At 40.0% G+C, this 18,011-nt stretch overlaps 1 protein-coding gene across 2 annotated transcripts in view; it reads left to right on the top strand.

Moving 5' to 3' along the window:
- Window positions 1–18,011, top strand: part of STRADA (STE20 related adaptor alpha) — a 35,907-nt gene that overhangs the window by 11,500 nt on the left and 6,396 nt on the right. The window contains exons 5-12 of one of the 2 annotated variants that reach the window (XM_032235378.1): window positions 2,318–2,352; window positions 5,425–5,527; window positions 8,614–8,735; window positions 9,134–9,242; window positions 10,245–10,368; window positions 16,842–17,013; window positions 17,351–17,455; window positions 17,591–17,832. In XM_032235378.1, coding sequence (XP_032091269.1) covers window positions 2,318–2,352; window positions 5,425–5,527; window positions 8,614–8,735; window positions 9,134–9,242; window positions 10,245–10,368; window positions 16,842–17,013; window positions 17,351–17,455; window positions 17,591–17,832 — 1,012 coding nt within the window. Of the gene's footprint in view, window positions 1–2,317; window positions 2,353–5,424; window positions 5,528–7,522; window positions 7,680–8,613; window positions 8,736–9,133; window positions 9,243–10,244; window positions 10,369–16,841; window positions 17,014–17,350; window positions 17,456–17,590; window positions 17,833–18,011 lie in introns of those variants that run through there. The other variant, XM_032235379.1, reaches the window with a different exon arrangement.

Raw genomic sequence — 18,011 nt, 5'->3', positions numbered from 1 at the left:
GGCTTATTACATTTGTAATTCAAGAATTACCTTTATTCGTTAAAAAAAGAAATTTCCCCTAACAGTCTTTCCTGAGGAGGCATTATGGTGAAAAAGGAGATATTTGTTCATGAATACTTGAAACTGTTGATGTTCAGAAAATCCTAATATTAAATTATTTATGCCCTTTTTAACCTTTATTTACATCACTTGTTTAAAAAAAAAAACAAGTCTGGGCAATTCACAATAGTAATGAAACTAAATCAAGGAAACAGATGCCTCACCTTCCACCTCCAGTCCATCAACCCATACAGTCCTTGGACTCCAGTCTTACTCTATTCCAGCATCTGGGGATTGTGTATTATTCCCTCCAACTATTGGATCAACAGCTAAATCTTATAGGTACTCCTTGATTTATGACCACAATTGGGACCAGAATTTCCGTTGTTAAGAAAGGAGGTTTTAAAGGGAATCACACCTCGTTTTATAACAGTTTTGCCACCGTTCAATCACTGCAGTTGTTAAGCAACTCCAGCATCCCCTATTAACTTTTGTCAGAAGCCAGCAGGAAAGGTTGCAAATGGCAATTACATTGTAAGTATATGGTGATTGCCAAGCACCCAGATTTTGATCACATGACCATAGTGATGCTGGGATAGTCATAAGTGAAATCAAAAGTTATTTTTAGTGATGTTATAACTTTGAATGATTGCTAAACAAATGATTATTAAATTGAAGATTGCTATACTATTTTATTATCTGTGTTAGTTTATAATTCACATTAACACCACGTCAAACTTTGTCAAATAGGGAATATCCATAAATTTTACGAAGTCTTTAAATAAAAAATTAAGCTGTTCCTAAAACTTAATTAAAAATGAAATTACCAAGTAAATCATAGAACATCTGCCAGATAATCAATATCTTCCACTAACCTTTGGAATTCTAAAAGTGATAATAGCCATTTATTTTGGTATTGTTGGGGAGATATTTGAAAGCAAATATCTGATAGCATTTGATCTGATAGCAAAAGTTTTTGAGTGCTTTTAACAAATATGATAGGGAAGAATGAGTTGGGTTAATTAATTTGGTATTTGTATATATATTTTAGTGTTGTGAACCCCACACAACAAGTGAGGTGAGATGAGTGGCTTTATAAGCCAATTAAATAAATTAATATTGTTTAAAATAGAGAAGAGAACTAAATTGATATTTCCCAGTATCGATGATAGCAGCACTGGCCATGCTTCTTAACATTTTTCTGTCTAAAAGGATTGAAAATAACCCTGCTTGAGTGGCTTCAATAAAAATAATTAGATGACCAAACAAAAATAACTTTCATAAAGCAGTTTCCAAGTATAAATTTATTGTGGCTTTCACTGCCATAAATTGGTACAAAGTCACTAATTTATATTTTGTAATTGAGATCAAGATTTTGAAGTATATATCTACCAGTAGATACTATAAGGGCAGTGTTGAATCTCCAGGTCTGGAAATAGTAATTACTAAATTTAAGTTCTGGGGAATAACTGAAGCTTTTTCTTTTTTCTTTTCCTTTTTTTTTTTATAGATTAATAACTTTTAACACCAAGGTAGAGACTGTTATGAAGCAGATATTTTTTTATATAATTAATTTTGGACTTCTCAACCTACCTAATGTTACTATTATTTGAAGAACTGGCTAAGCTTCCAAAAAGCTTCTTTTCCTCATTAGATTTAGGGTGTCTTATAACTTCCTTTCAACTAACTAGCCTGAGTCACAAGTGCATAAAAAGTGGATAAAGAACATGCTTGTGTCTAATAAGTCGATGACAAGAAACTTGGGATTCTCATCATGTTTACTCTGTGCAACTTTCTTCCTTCTTCAGTTAGGAATGGGGATTACTTTTTGGTTTGAAGTCTGCAAGCAGAAACCTTAAACTATTTTCTTTCTCAAAGAAAGAATGTAATTTGTAAATGTGCGCATTTAGTGGAGGGGAGATAAAATGTGAGGAGTGTATTGTCATTTACTGACTCTTTGTTCTGCAATCATTCAACATTATGATGGTATTGGAAAAAAGAATTTTATAGCCTATTCAGGATCTTCATAGCATCCTCAGTGATGTGATCACCATTACAGCCTGTACATATAGTTTGCATTTGATATATAGATTTTTTCCTTCTTTTTTTCTCCTTTGCAGAGTAGAGAGATTGGAGAGAAAGGGATTGTAAGAAAACAAGCAATTTGCTCTTCAACACATTGAATGCAGTGCTCTGGGGTGGGGGTGAATGTAGAACAAAAGCAAACAATTCCTTTAGACAATTTTTCCTTTGCCTGATTTTATGCCTGCTCCCACAGAACAAAGAGATTGGAGAGAAAAAGATTTCAAGAAAGTAAGTTTTTTGCACTTCTGCACATCAAAAGTAATGTAATTGTGCTGGTAATTTGAAATTGGAACTATGGGTGCACTATGCAAACAGCTTATAGAATTCTCTTGATATCTCTTTTTCTTCTATCTCTGCTATTCAAGGGTGTGTCAGGGGAAGCAAACATTCTGCAGACAATGTCTCTTTGCTTGACTCTTTCCTGCTACTGGCTTACTCTCTTGAAACCTCTTTCTCTTTAAACTACATTCTGTGAATTGGGTGGGGTAAGAATAAAAAGCAAGTATTTTCTTTCCAACCAAGTAAAGAAATCAGAGAAAAATGAATTTCAAGAAATAGTCTGCTTGGTAGCTCACCTGCAACTTCTTCCCTGGGCTATGGTGTGATAGTATTGCTTATTGCTTTTGATATATACAAGACAGTTAAACAGACACTTAAACATTCTGGAAGGTTGGATTAGGAGGCAAACAAAAATCCAAATTTCCTACACACCCACCCACATACATACATAAAATACATACATACATGCATGCATACATACATACATACATACACACACAGACACACACACACACACATATATATTTAATCCAGATGAGAATGTATGTATGTATATTTTGTATACAAAAATAAATACATAAATTACATATTTTTCAAGAATTTACTGTTTTTGATCAGATATGTTAATTTGAACCAGATATTTTGAGGTTATTTTTTCTTATTTATCAATTAATTCAAATTTATTTTTAATGAGTTTCTGTTTTAAAAACAAAGTCGAATTATAAATTTCTTTACTCCAGAGCAGCCTCCGGGTGATTCTCGGAGAAAAGTAAGTGCCTTTCATAGGCTGTGATGTTGTGGCCTATTGCATGGAAATTTATTCTATTCCTTGTAGACATTTTAAATTTATTTTCATTTTATCTTATTTAAACATAAAATGTTTTAGCTTTATATGTGTGGACACAAGATTTCACCCTGGAAATAAAGTTGTGGTGATTGGCATATGTATTTTATTTTGGTCAAGAATCTTTGACTCACAAATAGCTAATCTGATGAGGTTTCCTTTATACTGATAATAATTGGTATAATGCTTATTTAAAAAGTAAAATATAAAAAAGAAATAGTTAATCTGCTTTTTAAAAAAAGCAAATACAAATAAGGTATGACCAGACAAATTAACATTGCTGTAATGTTTCATAATTCTGGTCAGATTCAGAAAAACTCCTGTTTGTTAATGGTTAGGAATAGTACTTGTATATTTATGAATAATTACATAGAATATTTAAGAGTTTATGGTGCAATTTCAGATTTGTTTTCTTAAAAGTTTCATTGATTTCAGTTAGGTTTCTTCTCAAATAAGTGATATAGAACTATATGTGAGAAATCTACATTCAGTTAGTATAACTTAATTGTGAATAAATATGTGAATACATATGTTTATAATACCATAAAGCCATTAGCTGCCCTTATTTTCAGCCATTATTATTCCTTCATCAGTGATGAGCTGTAGAGATGTCATCAATAAAAATTCAAGGTGTTCAGGGTAAAGATGTGCAATCTTGATATTTTCTAAGAGACATTTTTAAGAGAAATCTTCCATAATACAGTAACAATAAATGGAATTGTTTGAACAAAGAACATTTTAAGGTTTCAAAACTACAGAGATCTTCCTGTAAGAAGTAATGAAACTTTTTAAAAAATCTAGGTGAGGGAATTATAACATAACTATAGAAAGACAATGTGGGGGAGGGGGGATTGAGATGATGCTGAAGATTTAGCCAATTCTATATCACATTTTCCAAACAAATTTTATCAAAACAAATTCGACCAAATTTATTCTATAAAAACCTGACACTTTTGAAATGAAAAATTCCTTTGCTTATTGTTTGCCATTTTACACCAAAAATGATCCAGTGTTGAAATCCTTGAGGAACAGTGTAGTTTGATTTATTTGGAGGAGTTATATCACAAGTAAAAATTTAATTTCAAACTTTTTAATATGTTTGTAAAACATCAAACTTAGTAGTTTTCCTCTGCATGAATAGAATTTTTCAAGCAGGTTTTTTTTTTGGCGTGGCAATTTAGAAATTAGTTTATGATGTTTTGTAAAAGCTAACAGATTTGCTGAAAACTATATTCCTCTGTAAATAACAACGTTATTTTTATTTTTTGTGCAGAACAAAAGTTAAATTACATTTATTTAGTGTGAATACTACATTTATAAAGAATGTTAGGCTGGAATTGAACATATATTTAGCAAATTAAGCCTTATTGGACTCAGTAAAATTTGAATAAACTTATTAAATTGAGCTTTTAGACAATATCTATTCTGCTCCTAAACCTGAGCTCCTGTTCTGCTTGCAAGTTTTCTTTTCTAGTATTTTACTTCCTTTTTTAAATAAAGTATTGCTATTATATGTTTATTAAATGTACTCAAAATATGTTGTGCTTTTCAAAAAAAAGGAGAAATACTAAAAGGAGAAGACAGTTACATTTTTTTCGGTTATATTGCAAAGAAAATATAATGAATATAGCATTTTTGAGGTAGTGATAGAATCTCCTAATCTATTGATCCATCTAGCTGAGAGTGGTCAGCTTTGAGGTTAGTAGTCTTCCTACATTACACTGAGAAACTTCTATATCCTGGTTTCTGAATAATTTTATCTTGATATGTTACAGTTTGAACTTGAAATATTCTGCGGAACTGGGCAGACATTGTTCTGGTACTCTTGAAAGCTATATAATATGTCAAACCCAGAGTTACAAATATATATCTAGAAATATTGAATTGCATGTTTTGAGAAATAATAAAGATATGTACATCTATTTTGAAGTGAGAATTTTGAAGAACAACAAATACTTCTTGTGACAGATTCAGCAAGTAATACAGTCAATCATTGTATAAAGACTTGGATAGCATTTTACAGCTAATTTTCCCAAAAATACGTTTTAGACATGATACCATCTTCAGTAAAGGATATGTTTTCTGTTTCTCTCTACTGATATAAATAGTGCGAAATATATGCAATATTGTTTTACAGATTATATAATATTTTCCATATCTTACTTTTTATTTTCTAGACCAATGAGGCAAGTTCAGAGTCAATAACAACTTCCCCAAAGAGGGACAACATGAGCAGTTATCTGCCTGACATCAGTTGTTATGAGTTACTGACCATAATAGGTAATGTTGGCCACTGTAATCGCAAACTTGTTATAAATCTAAAGACATGGTTAAGTAACTTACTTTCTCATAAGATATTTTAAATTAATCCCACTAAGTTAGGCTGCATGGTAATAACATGAAATTATTTAATAATTGTAATCAAGAATATTAAGATAGCACTCTAATGCCCACTAGCCCTACATTAGTTGACAAGGAAAAAGAAAAAAAAATATGAGGGAAAAACTGTGTTGGGATTATGAGCTACCAAGTGCCACACCATCATATTTTAATATATCTCTTAATTTGAATACACAGGAGCCACAAAGTCTCAGCGGTTAAAAATACCAAACCTTTCAGCTACAAAGCTGACAACCCAGGTTTTCTTTTGTCTCTGTTCATATTTTATTTTATCTTGGATTTTAATATTTTGAATAAATTTAAATAGTTACCCCCCCCCAAAATACTGAAGAATAAGTGACCCCAAACTGAAAGAAGAAATGTGTGTGTGTATGTGTAACTAGCAGAGTATTGAGAATTTATTTTATTCACAAATTATTGATTTACCTTCTTAGCTAAAATCAACAAATTAAAGTAATAAAATATATAAATGAATGCCTTAACTTGTTAGCAAAAAGTGATTGAACAAATGAGCTTTTAAATATAAATGAGGAATAAATAAATATGGAATAAACAGGGTGATTAGAAATTCAAGTAAATGAGGGTAGATATGATATTGTTGCCATTACAGAAACTTCATCAGATGAAACATATAAATGGAACATAAAGCTAGAGGGATTTAAATTATTTAAAAGAAATAGACCAAATAAAAGAGGAGATGGAGTTGCCCTATACGTAAGAAATAGCTACATCTCTACAGAAATAGAGAACAACAATGACAAAAACTGTCCTGAATGCATTTGGGTCAATATTAAAGGTTGAGGGGGGGGGGGGAAATGACATTGCCATTGACTATAGGCCACCCAACCAAACACAGGAAGTAGATGAACTTTTTGCTAGTTAGCTGACTAAGGTATGTAGGAAGCACACCACAATAGTAATGGGGGATTTTAACTATCCTGACATCAACTGGGAGACAAACTCTGCACCAAGTGGAAAATCAAATAGGTTCTTGCCAAACCTAGCAGACAGCTTTGTTTCCCAAAAAGTAGAGAAGGGAACAAGAGAATCAGCCATATTGGATTTAATTCTAACTGATTAAATGATAGAAGGTTTTGAAGCTATAGGAAACTTAGGGGGGAGTGATCATGCAATATTAGAATTCAACTTTATGCAAACACGAGCAATAGAACAAGGTCAAACTAGAACCTTGGACTTTAAGAGAGCTCATTTCAATAAATTTAGAGAGAGCTTGGGAAGGATTCCATGGATGAGAATCCTCAAGGGGAAAACAACTCAAGAAGTTTGGGAAATTTTGAAAAGAGAGATTTATAAAAGCCTAGTCTAGCACAATACCAATGAAGAAGAAAAATAACAGCCCTCAAAAGAAACCATCATGGTGGATTAAAGAACTCTGACAAATTGAAAGAGAAAAAGGACAAGTATAAAAAATGGAAAGGAGGGCATATAAGTAGGCCAAAATATCAGCAAATAGCCTTAGCCTGCAAAGATGAAGTGAGGAAAGCTAAGATTCACAAGGAAAAAAGCTTCTTCCAACATGTTAAAAACAAGAAAAAGTCAAGGAAAGAATTGGTCCATTGCTGGGAGAAAGTGGCAAGAAGGTGACAAGCAACAGGGAAAAAGCACAACTACTTAACTCATTTTTTGCATCTGTCTTTACAGAAAGGGAAAAAACAGTCCAACCTATCAAAAACACCACAAAAAAGAAATTAGGAACACAAATTTAAAATAGGGAAGAAAACGATGAGGACCTGTCTACCCTAAACGAGTTCAAATCACCAGGACCAGATGGATTACACCCCAAAATTTTGAAGGAACTGGCAGATGAAATCTCAGAACCACTGAACTATATCTTTCAAGGTTCCTGGAGCACCGGGGAACTGGCAGAAGACTGGAAAAGAGTTGATATAGCTCCCACTTTCAAAAAAGGAAAAAAATGGATCCAAGAAATTACAAACCTAACCTCAATATCCGGAAAGATTTTGGAAAACATAATCAAGCAACAAATCAGCGAACAGCTAGAACCAACAAAGTAATAACCAAAAGCCAACATTGGTTTGTCAAAAACAGATCATGCCAGACTAATCTTATTGCATTCTTTGACAAAATTAGTGGACCAGATGAATATTGTTGATATAATTTACTTGGATTTCAGTAAAGCATTTGATAAAGTAGACCATAACCTACTACTTGATAAAATAGAAAAATATGGGTTAGACATTATCACCACCATATGGATTTGTAACTGGCTGACCAACATCACTCAATATGTAGTCCTCAATGGAACTAGATCTATATGGAGGAAAGTGTTAATACCACTTTATAATGCCTTGGTAAAGCCACACTTGGAATACTGCATCCAGTTTTGGTTGCGACAATGTAAAAAAGATGTTGAGGCTCTAGAAAGAGTGCAGAGGAGAGCAGCAAATGTGATTAGGGGACTGGAGGCTAAAACAAAAAGAACAGTTGATGGAACTGGGTATGTTTAGTCTGATGAAAAGTAGGACTAGTGATGACATTATATTGGTGTTCCAATATCTCAGGGGCTGCCACAAAGAAGAGTGGACTGTTCTCCAAGGCATCTGAGGGCAGGATAAGAAGCAATGGATGAAAATTAATCAAGGAGAGAAGCAACTTAGAACTAAGGAGAAATTTTCTGACAGAACAATCAGTAAAACAACTTGCCTTCAGAGGTTGTAAATGCTCCAACACTAAAAGTTTTGAAGAAGTGATTGTATAACCATTTTGTCTATGTAGGGTTTCCTGCCTAAGTAGGGGGTTGGACTAGAAGACCTCCAAAGTCCCTTCCAACTCTGTTATTCTATTAAGGGGACAACTTTCCTGAATTCTGCCATAACTAAAATCTTCAAAATGGATAAGTGCAAAAAATGTTTGAGATGTTACATGTCTCATTTTGATTGAAATGATTGAAATAATATTGTAAAAGTGCTACATATTTTTTTCAGGAAAAGGTTTTGAGGAATTAATGACTGTGAATCTGGCACAATATAAACCAAGTGGGGAATTTGTCACTGTCCGGAGAGTCAACTTAGAGGCCTGCACCAATGAGATGGTAGCATTTTTGCAGGTAAAGCTAGCAATTATGCTGAATTTCTTTGGTTGGTCCCTCCTAGAAGTGTTCTTAGTTCTTACCCAGCTTAATATATGATAGTTGTACAGTACAACATAAGAATTATGAATGAAGCCCATTTGGTCCTGTATTAAATTGGCCCACAGGGGCCAATTTAATGTTACTGGAAAAAAGTATAATAATATTTTATTCATTTCAGTAGTACTTTCTGCCTGCTGTTAGTACTAAAGTCTCCATGAACTGTGATTACCAGCTAAAAATCTGAATGAATAAATTATTAACAGAATATTATATTTTATTGCTAATTATTATTTAATTCCCTCTGGATTGTCATATCTTACTCCATATCTCACATCAGATTTGCCAATAATACCTTGCTACATTTTGGATTTCAGGGTGAGCTTCATGTCTCAAAATTCTTCAGCCACCCCAACTTAGTGCCATATAAAGCAGCCTTCATAGCTGACAATGAACTATGGGTTGTTACATCATTCATGGCATATGGTAAGTAAGAATAGAAAGGATTTTCCTGCTCTTTCACACAGGATTTTTTTCATGTAATGAAAGCATATTCAGGCATTGATAGTAATTAGTGGCAGCATTAAAATAAAGACTCATAAAGCTATGTTTCTAATCCATATATTAGATTTTGCATTAATTGCCTAAACAGAGACAGTTATTTTGATTTTATGTTAATTTGTGTTTTATAATTTATTATTGAGCTAATTATTAGCAAATTCAGATTAATGTACATTGATAGGGTTGTTTTTTTTGAAAGACCAAGTATTTTAAAATACAGATATTTTTAAAGCAGTGCAAGCAAAAACAGAATGCCCTGCATTACCAGAGATACCAAGTCACTTTTTGGTAATCCAAAGTAAGAAAGTCCTGGTTGTCAATCATGTTAACAGAGAGTGGAATAGGTTAGATTGAGGGAAACAAGAAGAGTTATTTTTCTGTTGTTAGTATGGAGAAAAAAGATCCAATAAGGATAACTGCAGTTCCTCCATTTTCATCTATACTTGGGAGAATTATGCACATGAATTTTCCAGGGAAAATATATTGTAACTATCATACCAAATGATTAAATATAAATGTTATATGTTTTCTAAGTACTTCATTTCAATGTATATGGTTCTTTCTTTGATTCAAAAAATTACTCTGAACATTAATGTTAGTGTAATAATGACAGGTCCAATTCACAAAGTTTAGCTTCATAACTAAGTAGTAATTTGAATCTAAGCCTTCCTAAACTTAGTCCAGCAAATTTTATATCCCATTGGTTCTTAATCCTTATGAAAGTCTCTGGTTTCTCTCATTCTCATCAATGCTGATGTAGAAAATAGCCTTCATAAAGAATAAGAAATTTTAGTCTTTTGTGAAGTAGAATTACAACTTCACATTTAATGGCTTCTCATCTTTCTGATTTTTATAGATAATAGAAGATATATCTATTAAGGTTTTATGGACTGTATCAAATCATAATATTGTATTTTCTTTTTAAAGGTTCTGCCAAAGATTTAATACGTACACATTTTATGGATGGTATGAGTGAATTAGCTATGGCTTACATCCTTCAAGGGGTATTGAAAGCTCTTGATTATATACACCATATGGGTTATGTTCATAGGTAAGAAAGATAATTGTAAATGTTAACTAGTAAAATAATTGTTTCCAGCTTTGGTTTTTTGTTCAAATTAGTATTGCCAGGGTGCAAATATTTGCTGAACTTCTCCAGTGCACTGCTTGGAGAGTTCAATGCTGGGTTAACACAACCTATCTGCCCTTGGACTGAGTGATGTTTTTCTGTTGACCATGCCTCCCTTTGCCTCTGCATGCTCAGTTTGAAAACTCAGTCCGCCCATTGGGACTGTTTTGGGAGTGCTCCAGTCTAAGGTCAGATAGGCTGGAAAGTTTCCCACTTTGGACCACATTTGGCTTCTTAATTTAGAAGATTGTCTATCTATTACAAGAACTGTCAGATTTGACTCCATAGAGGTTTGTGTCGCTTTAAGAGGGCACCTGGGCTTCCCCTGCAGCTGCTGGTCGCAACCGCTCCAGGGGATTGCAAACCCTTGCCCAGCGGCTGCTGGCGAGTGGCAGGGGTGGTGGGAGATCTTCCCAACCCGATCCCAGGGACTTTTAAAAGAAAAAAACCCCAACTGAGGGTTCGGGTGCCTGCAGGCTTCTTAGCTGCTGGCCACTCGGCCGCTCAACTCTGCCCAGCAACAGCAGCGACGGTTGGAACCTTCGCACGCTTTTCTGGGCTGTGAGGCTAAAAAGAGCGGGAGGCGGCTGCGCGCGCACCTGCCACCATGTTGGATCGCTCCAAAGCAAGGCGAAGAGCAGAGAACGTGCGGCTCGTGTGGAGAGCGAAAATTCTTCCAGCGCTGCTCGTGGAGCAGCGGAGAGCCAGGCAGCCCGAGCGGAGCCACAGCCAGCCCTCAGCAACTGCAGAATGCCGCAGGGAGGCTGGAGATTAGTCTGGGGAGCCAGCTAGTCTCTCCCTCCTGAGAAGAAGCTAAGTCTCGGGGACCCGAGGGCGGTGGGAGGAAGGAATCCGACCTCCAGGCGGCCCTTCTCTCCTGAAGAGTCTGCAAGCGTATTTGAGCCATTTTGGCCAGTGCGTGCCCATCCCAGCTCCAGCTAGCTTCCAGGCCCCGTGGGTGCCCTGAGCATGGCAGAGGAATGCAGGGAGGCCTTAGGGGACCAGATAGGGCCCTCCAGCAAGCGCAGCAAGCTGGATCCCTCTGTGAAAAAAGGCAAAGGGCACAAGGGCTCTAATGAAAGGTCTTCACCAAGAGCCACAGTGGATCCCAGGGAGGTCTCTAGGCCCCATCAACCAGAACCTAGCCCGAGCCATCGTAACAGGGAATTAGCTTCCCCTGATCGGAGGCACCTTCCCCTGGGGAGAGTGAATTCCTCTCTGAGGATGGCTATAGATCAAGGGATCCATTTCAAGAGGCTTCTTGGGGCTACCCTGACTCCCCTAGCTCCTCCATTGGAATGTGACTCCATCCAGGATTCCCATTGTGAAAAAGGGGAATCCAGCTCAGGCAGGGCTGGCCATCGCAGGCCCAGCAAGCAGAAACTGAAGAGGGGTAAAGGTCCAGCTCTCTCGGATGAAATGTGGGAGGTGATTTCCTTAGCCATTTCTCAGGGGATAGCTGAAGGAATTAAGCACAGGGGCTCTTGCAAGACCAAGGCCCCAAAGAAAAAACGCCAACCTAAGGCCTCCACCTCCAAAGAGCCTGTATCCTCTTCTGACTCCTCCAGCCCATCTCATTCTGAGCTTTCCAGTTCTGAGCAGGAGGAGGGGGGAATTTTCGTTCTTTCTGAAGACGAAGACCTTACCCCTGATAAGCCGGCCTTCAGTGACCTGTTCAAGCCGTCTTTAATTAAATCCATCTTGCACAAGGCAATGACGGCTACGGAGCTAGGCCCCATTTCCAAGCCTGAGGCCGCTCCGGCTTCTACCTCCAAGAATCACAAACATGGCCTGTTCAAAGAAACAGTAGCAGCGCCTGAGGTCATTCCAGTACCTGACCTATTTATGGATGCGGTGCAGCGCCAGTGGCTACAGCCAGGCACACTGACCAACCCTAGTGGGGGAGACAGGGCACTGTATGCCCTGGAGAGGAAAATGGAAGACATCCTGAAATTCCCTGAAGTAGATGCCCCGGTTGTGTCCCTAACTTCCAACTCAAACCTACCAGGTGAGCTCTTAGAGGGTCTGAAGGCAGAAGATAAGAGGTCGGAAAAGGCGTGCCAGAAGACACACATGGCGTCTGCGTGGGCTATTAAGGCATCCACCTCTGCTTCATTTTTTATTAGGGTCACCTTATTTTGGCTGCGACAACTCAGATCTTGGTCACCCCCCAAGAAGGCTAGATGGCGCCATGAGCTCACCAAAATTATAACTGCTGTCGAGTACTCGGCGGATGCCACCTTGACAGCAGCCAAATTCTCATCCAGGGCCCTCTCCTCCAATATCACCTCACGCCGTCTCCTATGGCTTAGACATTAGCAAGCTGAAATGAAAGCCAAATGGAAGCTGGCATCGGCCCCATTTAAGGGAGGCCTTCTTTTCGGAGAGGCTCTGGACAAGTTTGTCACCTAAACTAAGGACAAACGCAAAATCCTCCCCGCTACTCTTAAAAGGGTGACCGTAAAGGGACGGGGTCCTTTCGTAAGAGACCTTACAGAAGTCAGGAAGCAGGGCAATCTTCTCACCCTTCTTCCTACCAGAGACCCTTTCAGGCAGGGGGGGATAGGCACCAGGACAGATCTTCCTTCGGTTCTCGTGCCAACCAATCCCAGTCTTCCTTTCAGAGACCATTCCGAGGAGGCGGAAACAACAGTGGTAGCTCCCGACCCTTTCGTAAAGGGAAGTGACGGTCGCAGGGATTCTCCCATCGGGAATCGGCTGCGGCTGTATGCCGACAGGTGGGAGGAGATAACATCGGACAAGTGGGTCCTCAACACCAATCGGAGGGGCCTTGTCCTGGACTTTCTAACCTTCCCCCAGAGGAAGTTTCTTCGCTGCCCTACCCCCAGGAACCCAGAGAAGAGGGAGCGCATGAGAGCAGAAATCCGCCATCTCCTAGAGATAGAGGCGATAGAGCCTGTCCCCAGGGATCAGCAGGGGAGGGGCTTCTATTCTATCCTATTTCTTGTGTCCAAGAGTTCAGGGGGTTGGAGGACCATCTTCGACCTCAAGAGCCTGAATCAGCATCTGGCTTACAAGAGGTTCAAGATGCAGTCACTCCACTCCATCCTGGACTGTATAAGGGAGGGGGACTTATTGACCTCAATAGATCTCAAAGAGGCCTACCTGCATGTCCCCATCCATGTGGCCCACAGGCGGTTCCTGAGGTTCTGTTCGGAAGGGAAGCATTATCAATACAAGGCGCTTCCCTTCGGGCTATCATCTGCGCCCAGAACGTTTACCAAAATCCTGGCAGTGCTAGCGGTTCACCTCCGCAGTCATCCGGTTCGTCTGGAATGTTATTTGGACGATATAATTATTCATTCTCTCATCATCAAGCAAGCACACCGCGATGTTTCTCTAACGGTGCAGACTCAGCAGCACCATGGCTTCTCTGTCAACATGGAGAAGAGCCAGTTCCGGCCGTCCACCTGTATACAGTACCTGGGTGCAGTCATCAACTCCACCTCCTGCCAGGTATTTCTTTCTCCAAACTGGCTGTTCAACCTGAGACGCAGAGTGAAACACTGCAGCCTTGCCAGGTCGGTACCAATCATCCAGCTGTCCCAGCTCTTGGGGATAATGATATAGTGTCTGAAGGTGGTTCCCTGGGCTCGTCTCCATGCCAGGGAGCTGCAGTGGTTCCTGCTGCCAATGCAGAGGGCCAAGATCAGCAACTCACACAGGCGCGTTCGACTCCCGCGGAAGGTGATCCGATCTCTGGCATGGTGGAGATCCAAGGCAGTCAAGAAGGGCTGCTTGTTCAAGGAGCCAGAAAGACAGCATCAATTGGCTGGAACTGAGGGCAGCTCACCTCGCACTGCCAAGGTTCTCCACTCTCGTAAAAGGGGCTCATGTATTGTTAATGACAGACAATGTGGCGACCAAAGCACATATAAACCGGCAGGGGGGCACTCGATCAAAGGCCCTCATGCTCGAGGCAGAAGCTCTGGGCAGGTGGGCGGAGCGTCATCTGGCTTCTCTCAGTGCAGATCACATCGCCGGCATCAGCAACCAGGAAGCAGACTGGCTGAGCCGCCAATGCATCGACCACTCAGAGTGGCGCCTGCACCCGGACCTGTTCCAGCAGATCATGAGGAGATTCGGCAAATCGCAAGTAGACCTGTTTGCCACAGACAACAACACACATCTCCCACGCTTCTTCAGTCGCTAACACTCGCCCCTGGCGGAGGGAACAAACGCACTGAGGTCCGTGTGGCCTCAGGGACTACTGTATGCCTTCCCACCACTTCCGTTCATTCCTCAGGTGGTGAACAAGCTCTTGGCCGAAAAGGCAGACCTCATCTTGGTGGCTCCCTTCTGGCTCAGAAGGCCCTGGTACGCAGACCTGGTCAGTCTCTTAGTTCAGAGACCGTGGCGAATCCCTCAAGACCAAATCTCCCTCAGCCAGGGGGCCATCAGCCATCCGGAGCCCAGCTAGCCGTTTGGCACTTGAGGGGGAGCTCCTGAGGAAGCAGAAGTTCTCTGACCAGGTCATTCGAACGATACAAGCGTCCAGGAGGCCTTCTACTACTAGAATCTACGATGCCACCTGGGCTGCGTTCTCACAGTGGTGCAAGACTAGGGACATAGAGGCCTCATCAGCCTCGATTCCTCAAACCCTAGATTTCTTGCAGGAGGGTCTAGATAAAGGACTTGCTGTTACCACCCTTAGACGTCAGGTTGCAGCACTGTCCACTATTCTAGCTAGGGGTTCTTCTCGCTCTCTGAGTCAACATCCTCAGATCAAGAGCTTTCTTAAGGGAGCTGCGAACATCAGCCCTCCAGCTGTTCACCGGTATCCATCATGGGACCTTCCATTCGTGCTTAAGGCTCTGACGAAAGCCCCATTTGAACCTTTGCGCACGACCAGTCTACGCCACCTTACCATCAAAACTGATTTCCTGGTGGCTATTACATCTGCACGCAGGGTATCCAAGCTGGCAGCTCTTTCTGTCAGGCAGGATCTGTGCGTAGTTCATCCGGATAGAGTAATTCTGAGACTTGATCCGTCCTTTACTCCGAAAATTAACTGTTTCACAGGACTCAAGAGATTATTTTGCCCAACTTCTGTCCCCGTCCTTCTCACCCTAAGGAATGTGAGTGGCACAAGTTGGACGTGAGATGAACCGTGCGCACGTATGTAAAGAGAACAAAAGACTTCCGCCGTTCAGAGGCGCTCTTTGTCTCCTTCCTCCCTGCGTCTCTGGGCCACAAAGTCTCCTCACACACAGTGGGTCATTGGTTACGCGCTTGCATAAAGCTGGCATATGAGCACCAGGGCAAGACTGCTCCAAGCCGGGTCACCACACACTCCACTAGGAGCGCAGCAGCTTCTGCAGCCTGGGCGACACAGGCTTCTATTCTTAACATTTGTAGAGCGGCCACTTGGGCCTCCCACGGCTTTCATTAAAAACTATAAGATGCCGAAGCCTCGTTTGGCAGAAGAGTATTACAAAGAGTGGCTGAACTGCCAGAGGCTCCGGTGCTCCCCACCCTGGGACTCAATAGCTTGGGCATGTCCCAGCATTGGACTCTCCGAGCAGTGCACTGGAGAAAGGCCGTTGGCTTACCTGAATGGTTGTTCTCAGGGCACTGCAAGGAGAATCCAAACCCGCCCGGGGTGTTTATTATCTTACACGATGTGAACTGTATTGACTGTAACTGATTGCAGGACTGTCTCCTTCGTTTTCAAACTGAACATGCAGAGGCAAAGGAAGGCGTGGTCAACTGAAAAACATCACTCGGTCCAAGGGCAGATAGGCTGTGTTAACCCAGCATTGGACTCTCCTCGCAGTGATTGATTGATTGATTGATTGATTGATTACATTTATATGCCACCCTTTTCCCCGAAGGGGACTCAGGGCGGCTCGCAATTCAATCAGGGAAGGGGTTACAGACAGGGGGATAAAAAAGACAAGACATAACAATACAAAATTTAAAAACACACAACAACCATACCATTCGAGAAGTGGGGCAAAACTCTTTAGCCCCAGGCCTGTCGGAACAGCCAGGTTTTAAGGGCTTTGCGGAAGGCCTGGAGGGTGGTGGGTTCGAATCTCCACAGGGAGCTCGTTCCAGAGGGTTGGAGCAGCCACAGAGAAGGCTCTCCTTCGGGTGGTTGCCAGCCGGCATTGGCCAGCGGATGGAATTCGGAGGAGGCCTAATCTGTGGGATCTAATCGGTCTATTGGAGGTAATTGGCAGCAGGCAGTCTCTCAAGTACAGTGCCCTGAGAATGACCGTTCAGGTAAGCCAACGGTCTTTCTCAACAATACCTTCTGCCTCAAATTCCAGAGTTTTTCTTTTTTGGTATAAAATGGAGTTGGTTTGGATTGATGGGGATTTGTGACTTTTTTTTGTTGTTGTTGTTTTGTTTTGCTTTTTTGTATGCAGGAGTGTGAAGGCCAGTCATATCCTGATATCTGCAGATGGAAAAGTATATCTTTCTGGCTTGCGCAGTAACCTCAGTATGATCAGCCATGGTCAGCGTCTCAAAGTAGTTCATGATTTCCCCAAATTTAGCATTAAAGTTCTACCATGGCTTAGTCCAGAGGTCTTGCAGCAGGTATGTTAATTTTTTTAGTATTGTTTCTCAACCTTTAAGTGTGCATAGCATACATTTTCACCATCTATTTTACAATTTATTTCTGAACAGCTTCAGATAATGTCTTTTTAAAATCATTTGGTATACTAACTGTAGAAATTTCAATATCTTTTATTCATTCTTAAGAAAAGTTTTTTTTCTGACATTGATGCTGTAATAAAAACATTGTCTGATTGATGAATGATTGATTTAGGGGTAGTTATGATATGCTTAGCTTGTATATTTTTAAATTTAAATTTGAATTGAATAACTTGAATAACATTTATAATTCAATACTGTTTTGCTTTTCTGATTTTAGAACCTACAAGGCTATGATGCAAAATCTGATATCTATAGTGTAGGAATAACAGCCTGTGAGCTAGCAAATGGCCATGTTCCATTCAAAGATATGCCTGCAACACAGGTAGATTTTTCTGTTTCCCTTTCACTTCAGTCCCTGACTGTATATATGACAATAAAGTCACTAGAAATGTTATAACACTAACTGCTCTCTAGTAATGTGATATTTTCCACCAAACATTTTGTTCTTATGCTTCAGATGCTTTTGGAGAAACTCAATGGAACTGTCCCTTGTCTACTAGACACAACTACTATTCCTCCAGAGGAGCTGACTATGAAACCATCACGCTCTGGGGCTAGCAGTAGTCTTGGAGAAGGCATGGCAGCCAGCAATGCTAGAACCTCTAATGGTGAAGCAGCACTGCACCCTTACCACCGTACTTTCTCATCATATTTTCACAACTTTGTAGAACAATGCTTGCAAAGGAACCCAGACTTGAGGTATAATGAAAAGAGTGAAGTTCAGGGGATATGGTAATCTGTGAAGTGGTGGAGCTAAAATCAGAGCTAAAATATTCAACAACATTCAGTTGGAAGTTTTTAAGTTTGAGTTTGAGTTTTATTTCATTTGTATGCAGAAGTAAAGTGTTGCAAAAGATGTGAATATTATTTCCCTGTTG

This window comes from Thamnophis elegans, chromosome Z, assembly GCF_009769535.1.
Source record: "Thamnophis elegans isolate rThaEle1 chromosome Z, rThaEle1.pri, whole genome shotgun sequence".
In the NCBI taxonomy this organism is placed as follows: Eukaryota; Metazoa; Chordata; class Lepidosauria; order Squamata; family Colubridae; genus Thamnophis; species Thamnophis elegans.
Note: the sequence above shows the minus strand (reverse complement) of the source record. Positions and strands in the feature narration are given on the sequence as shown.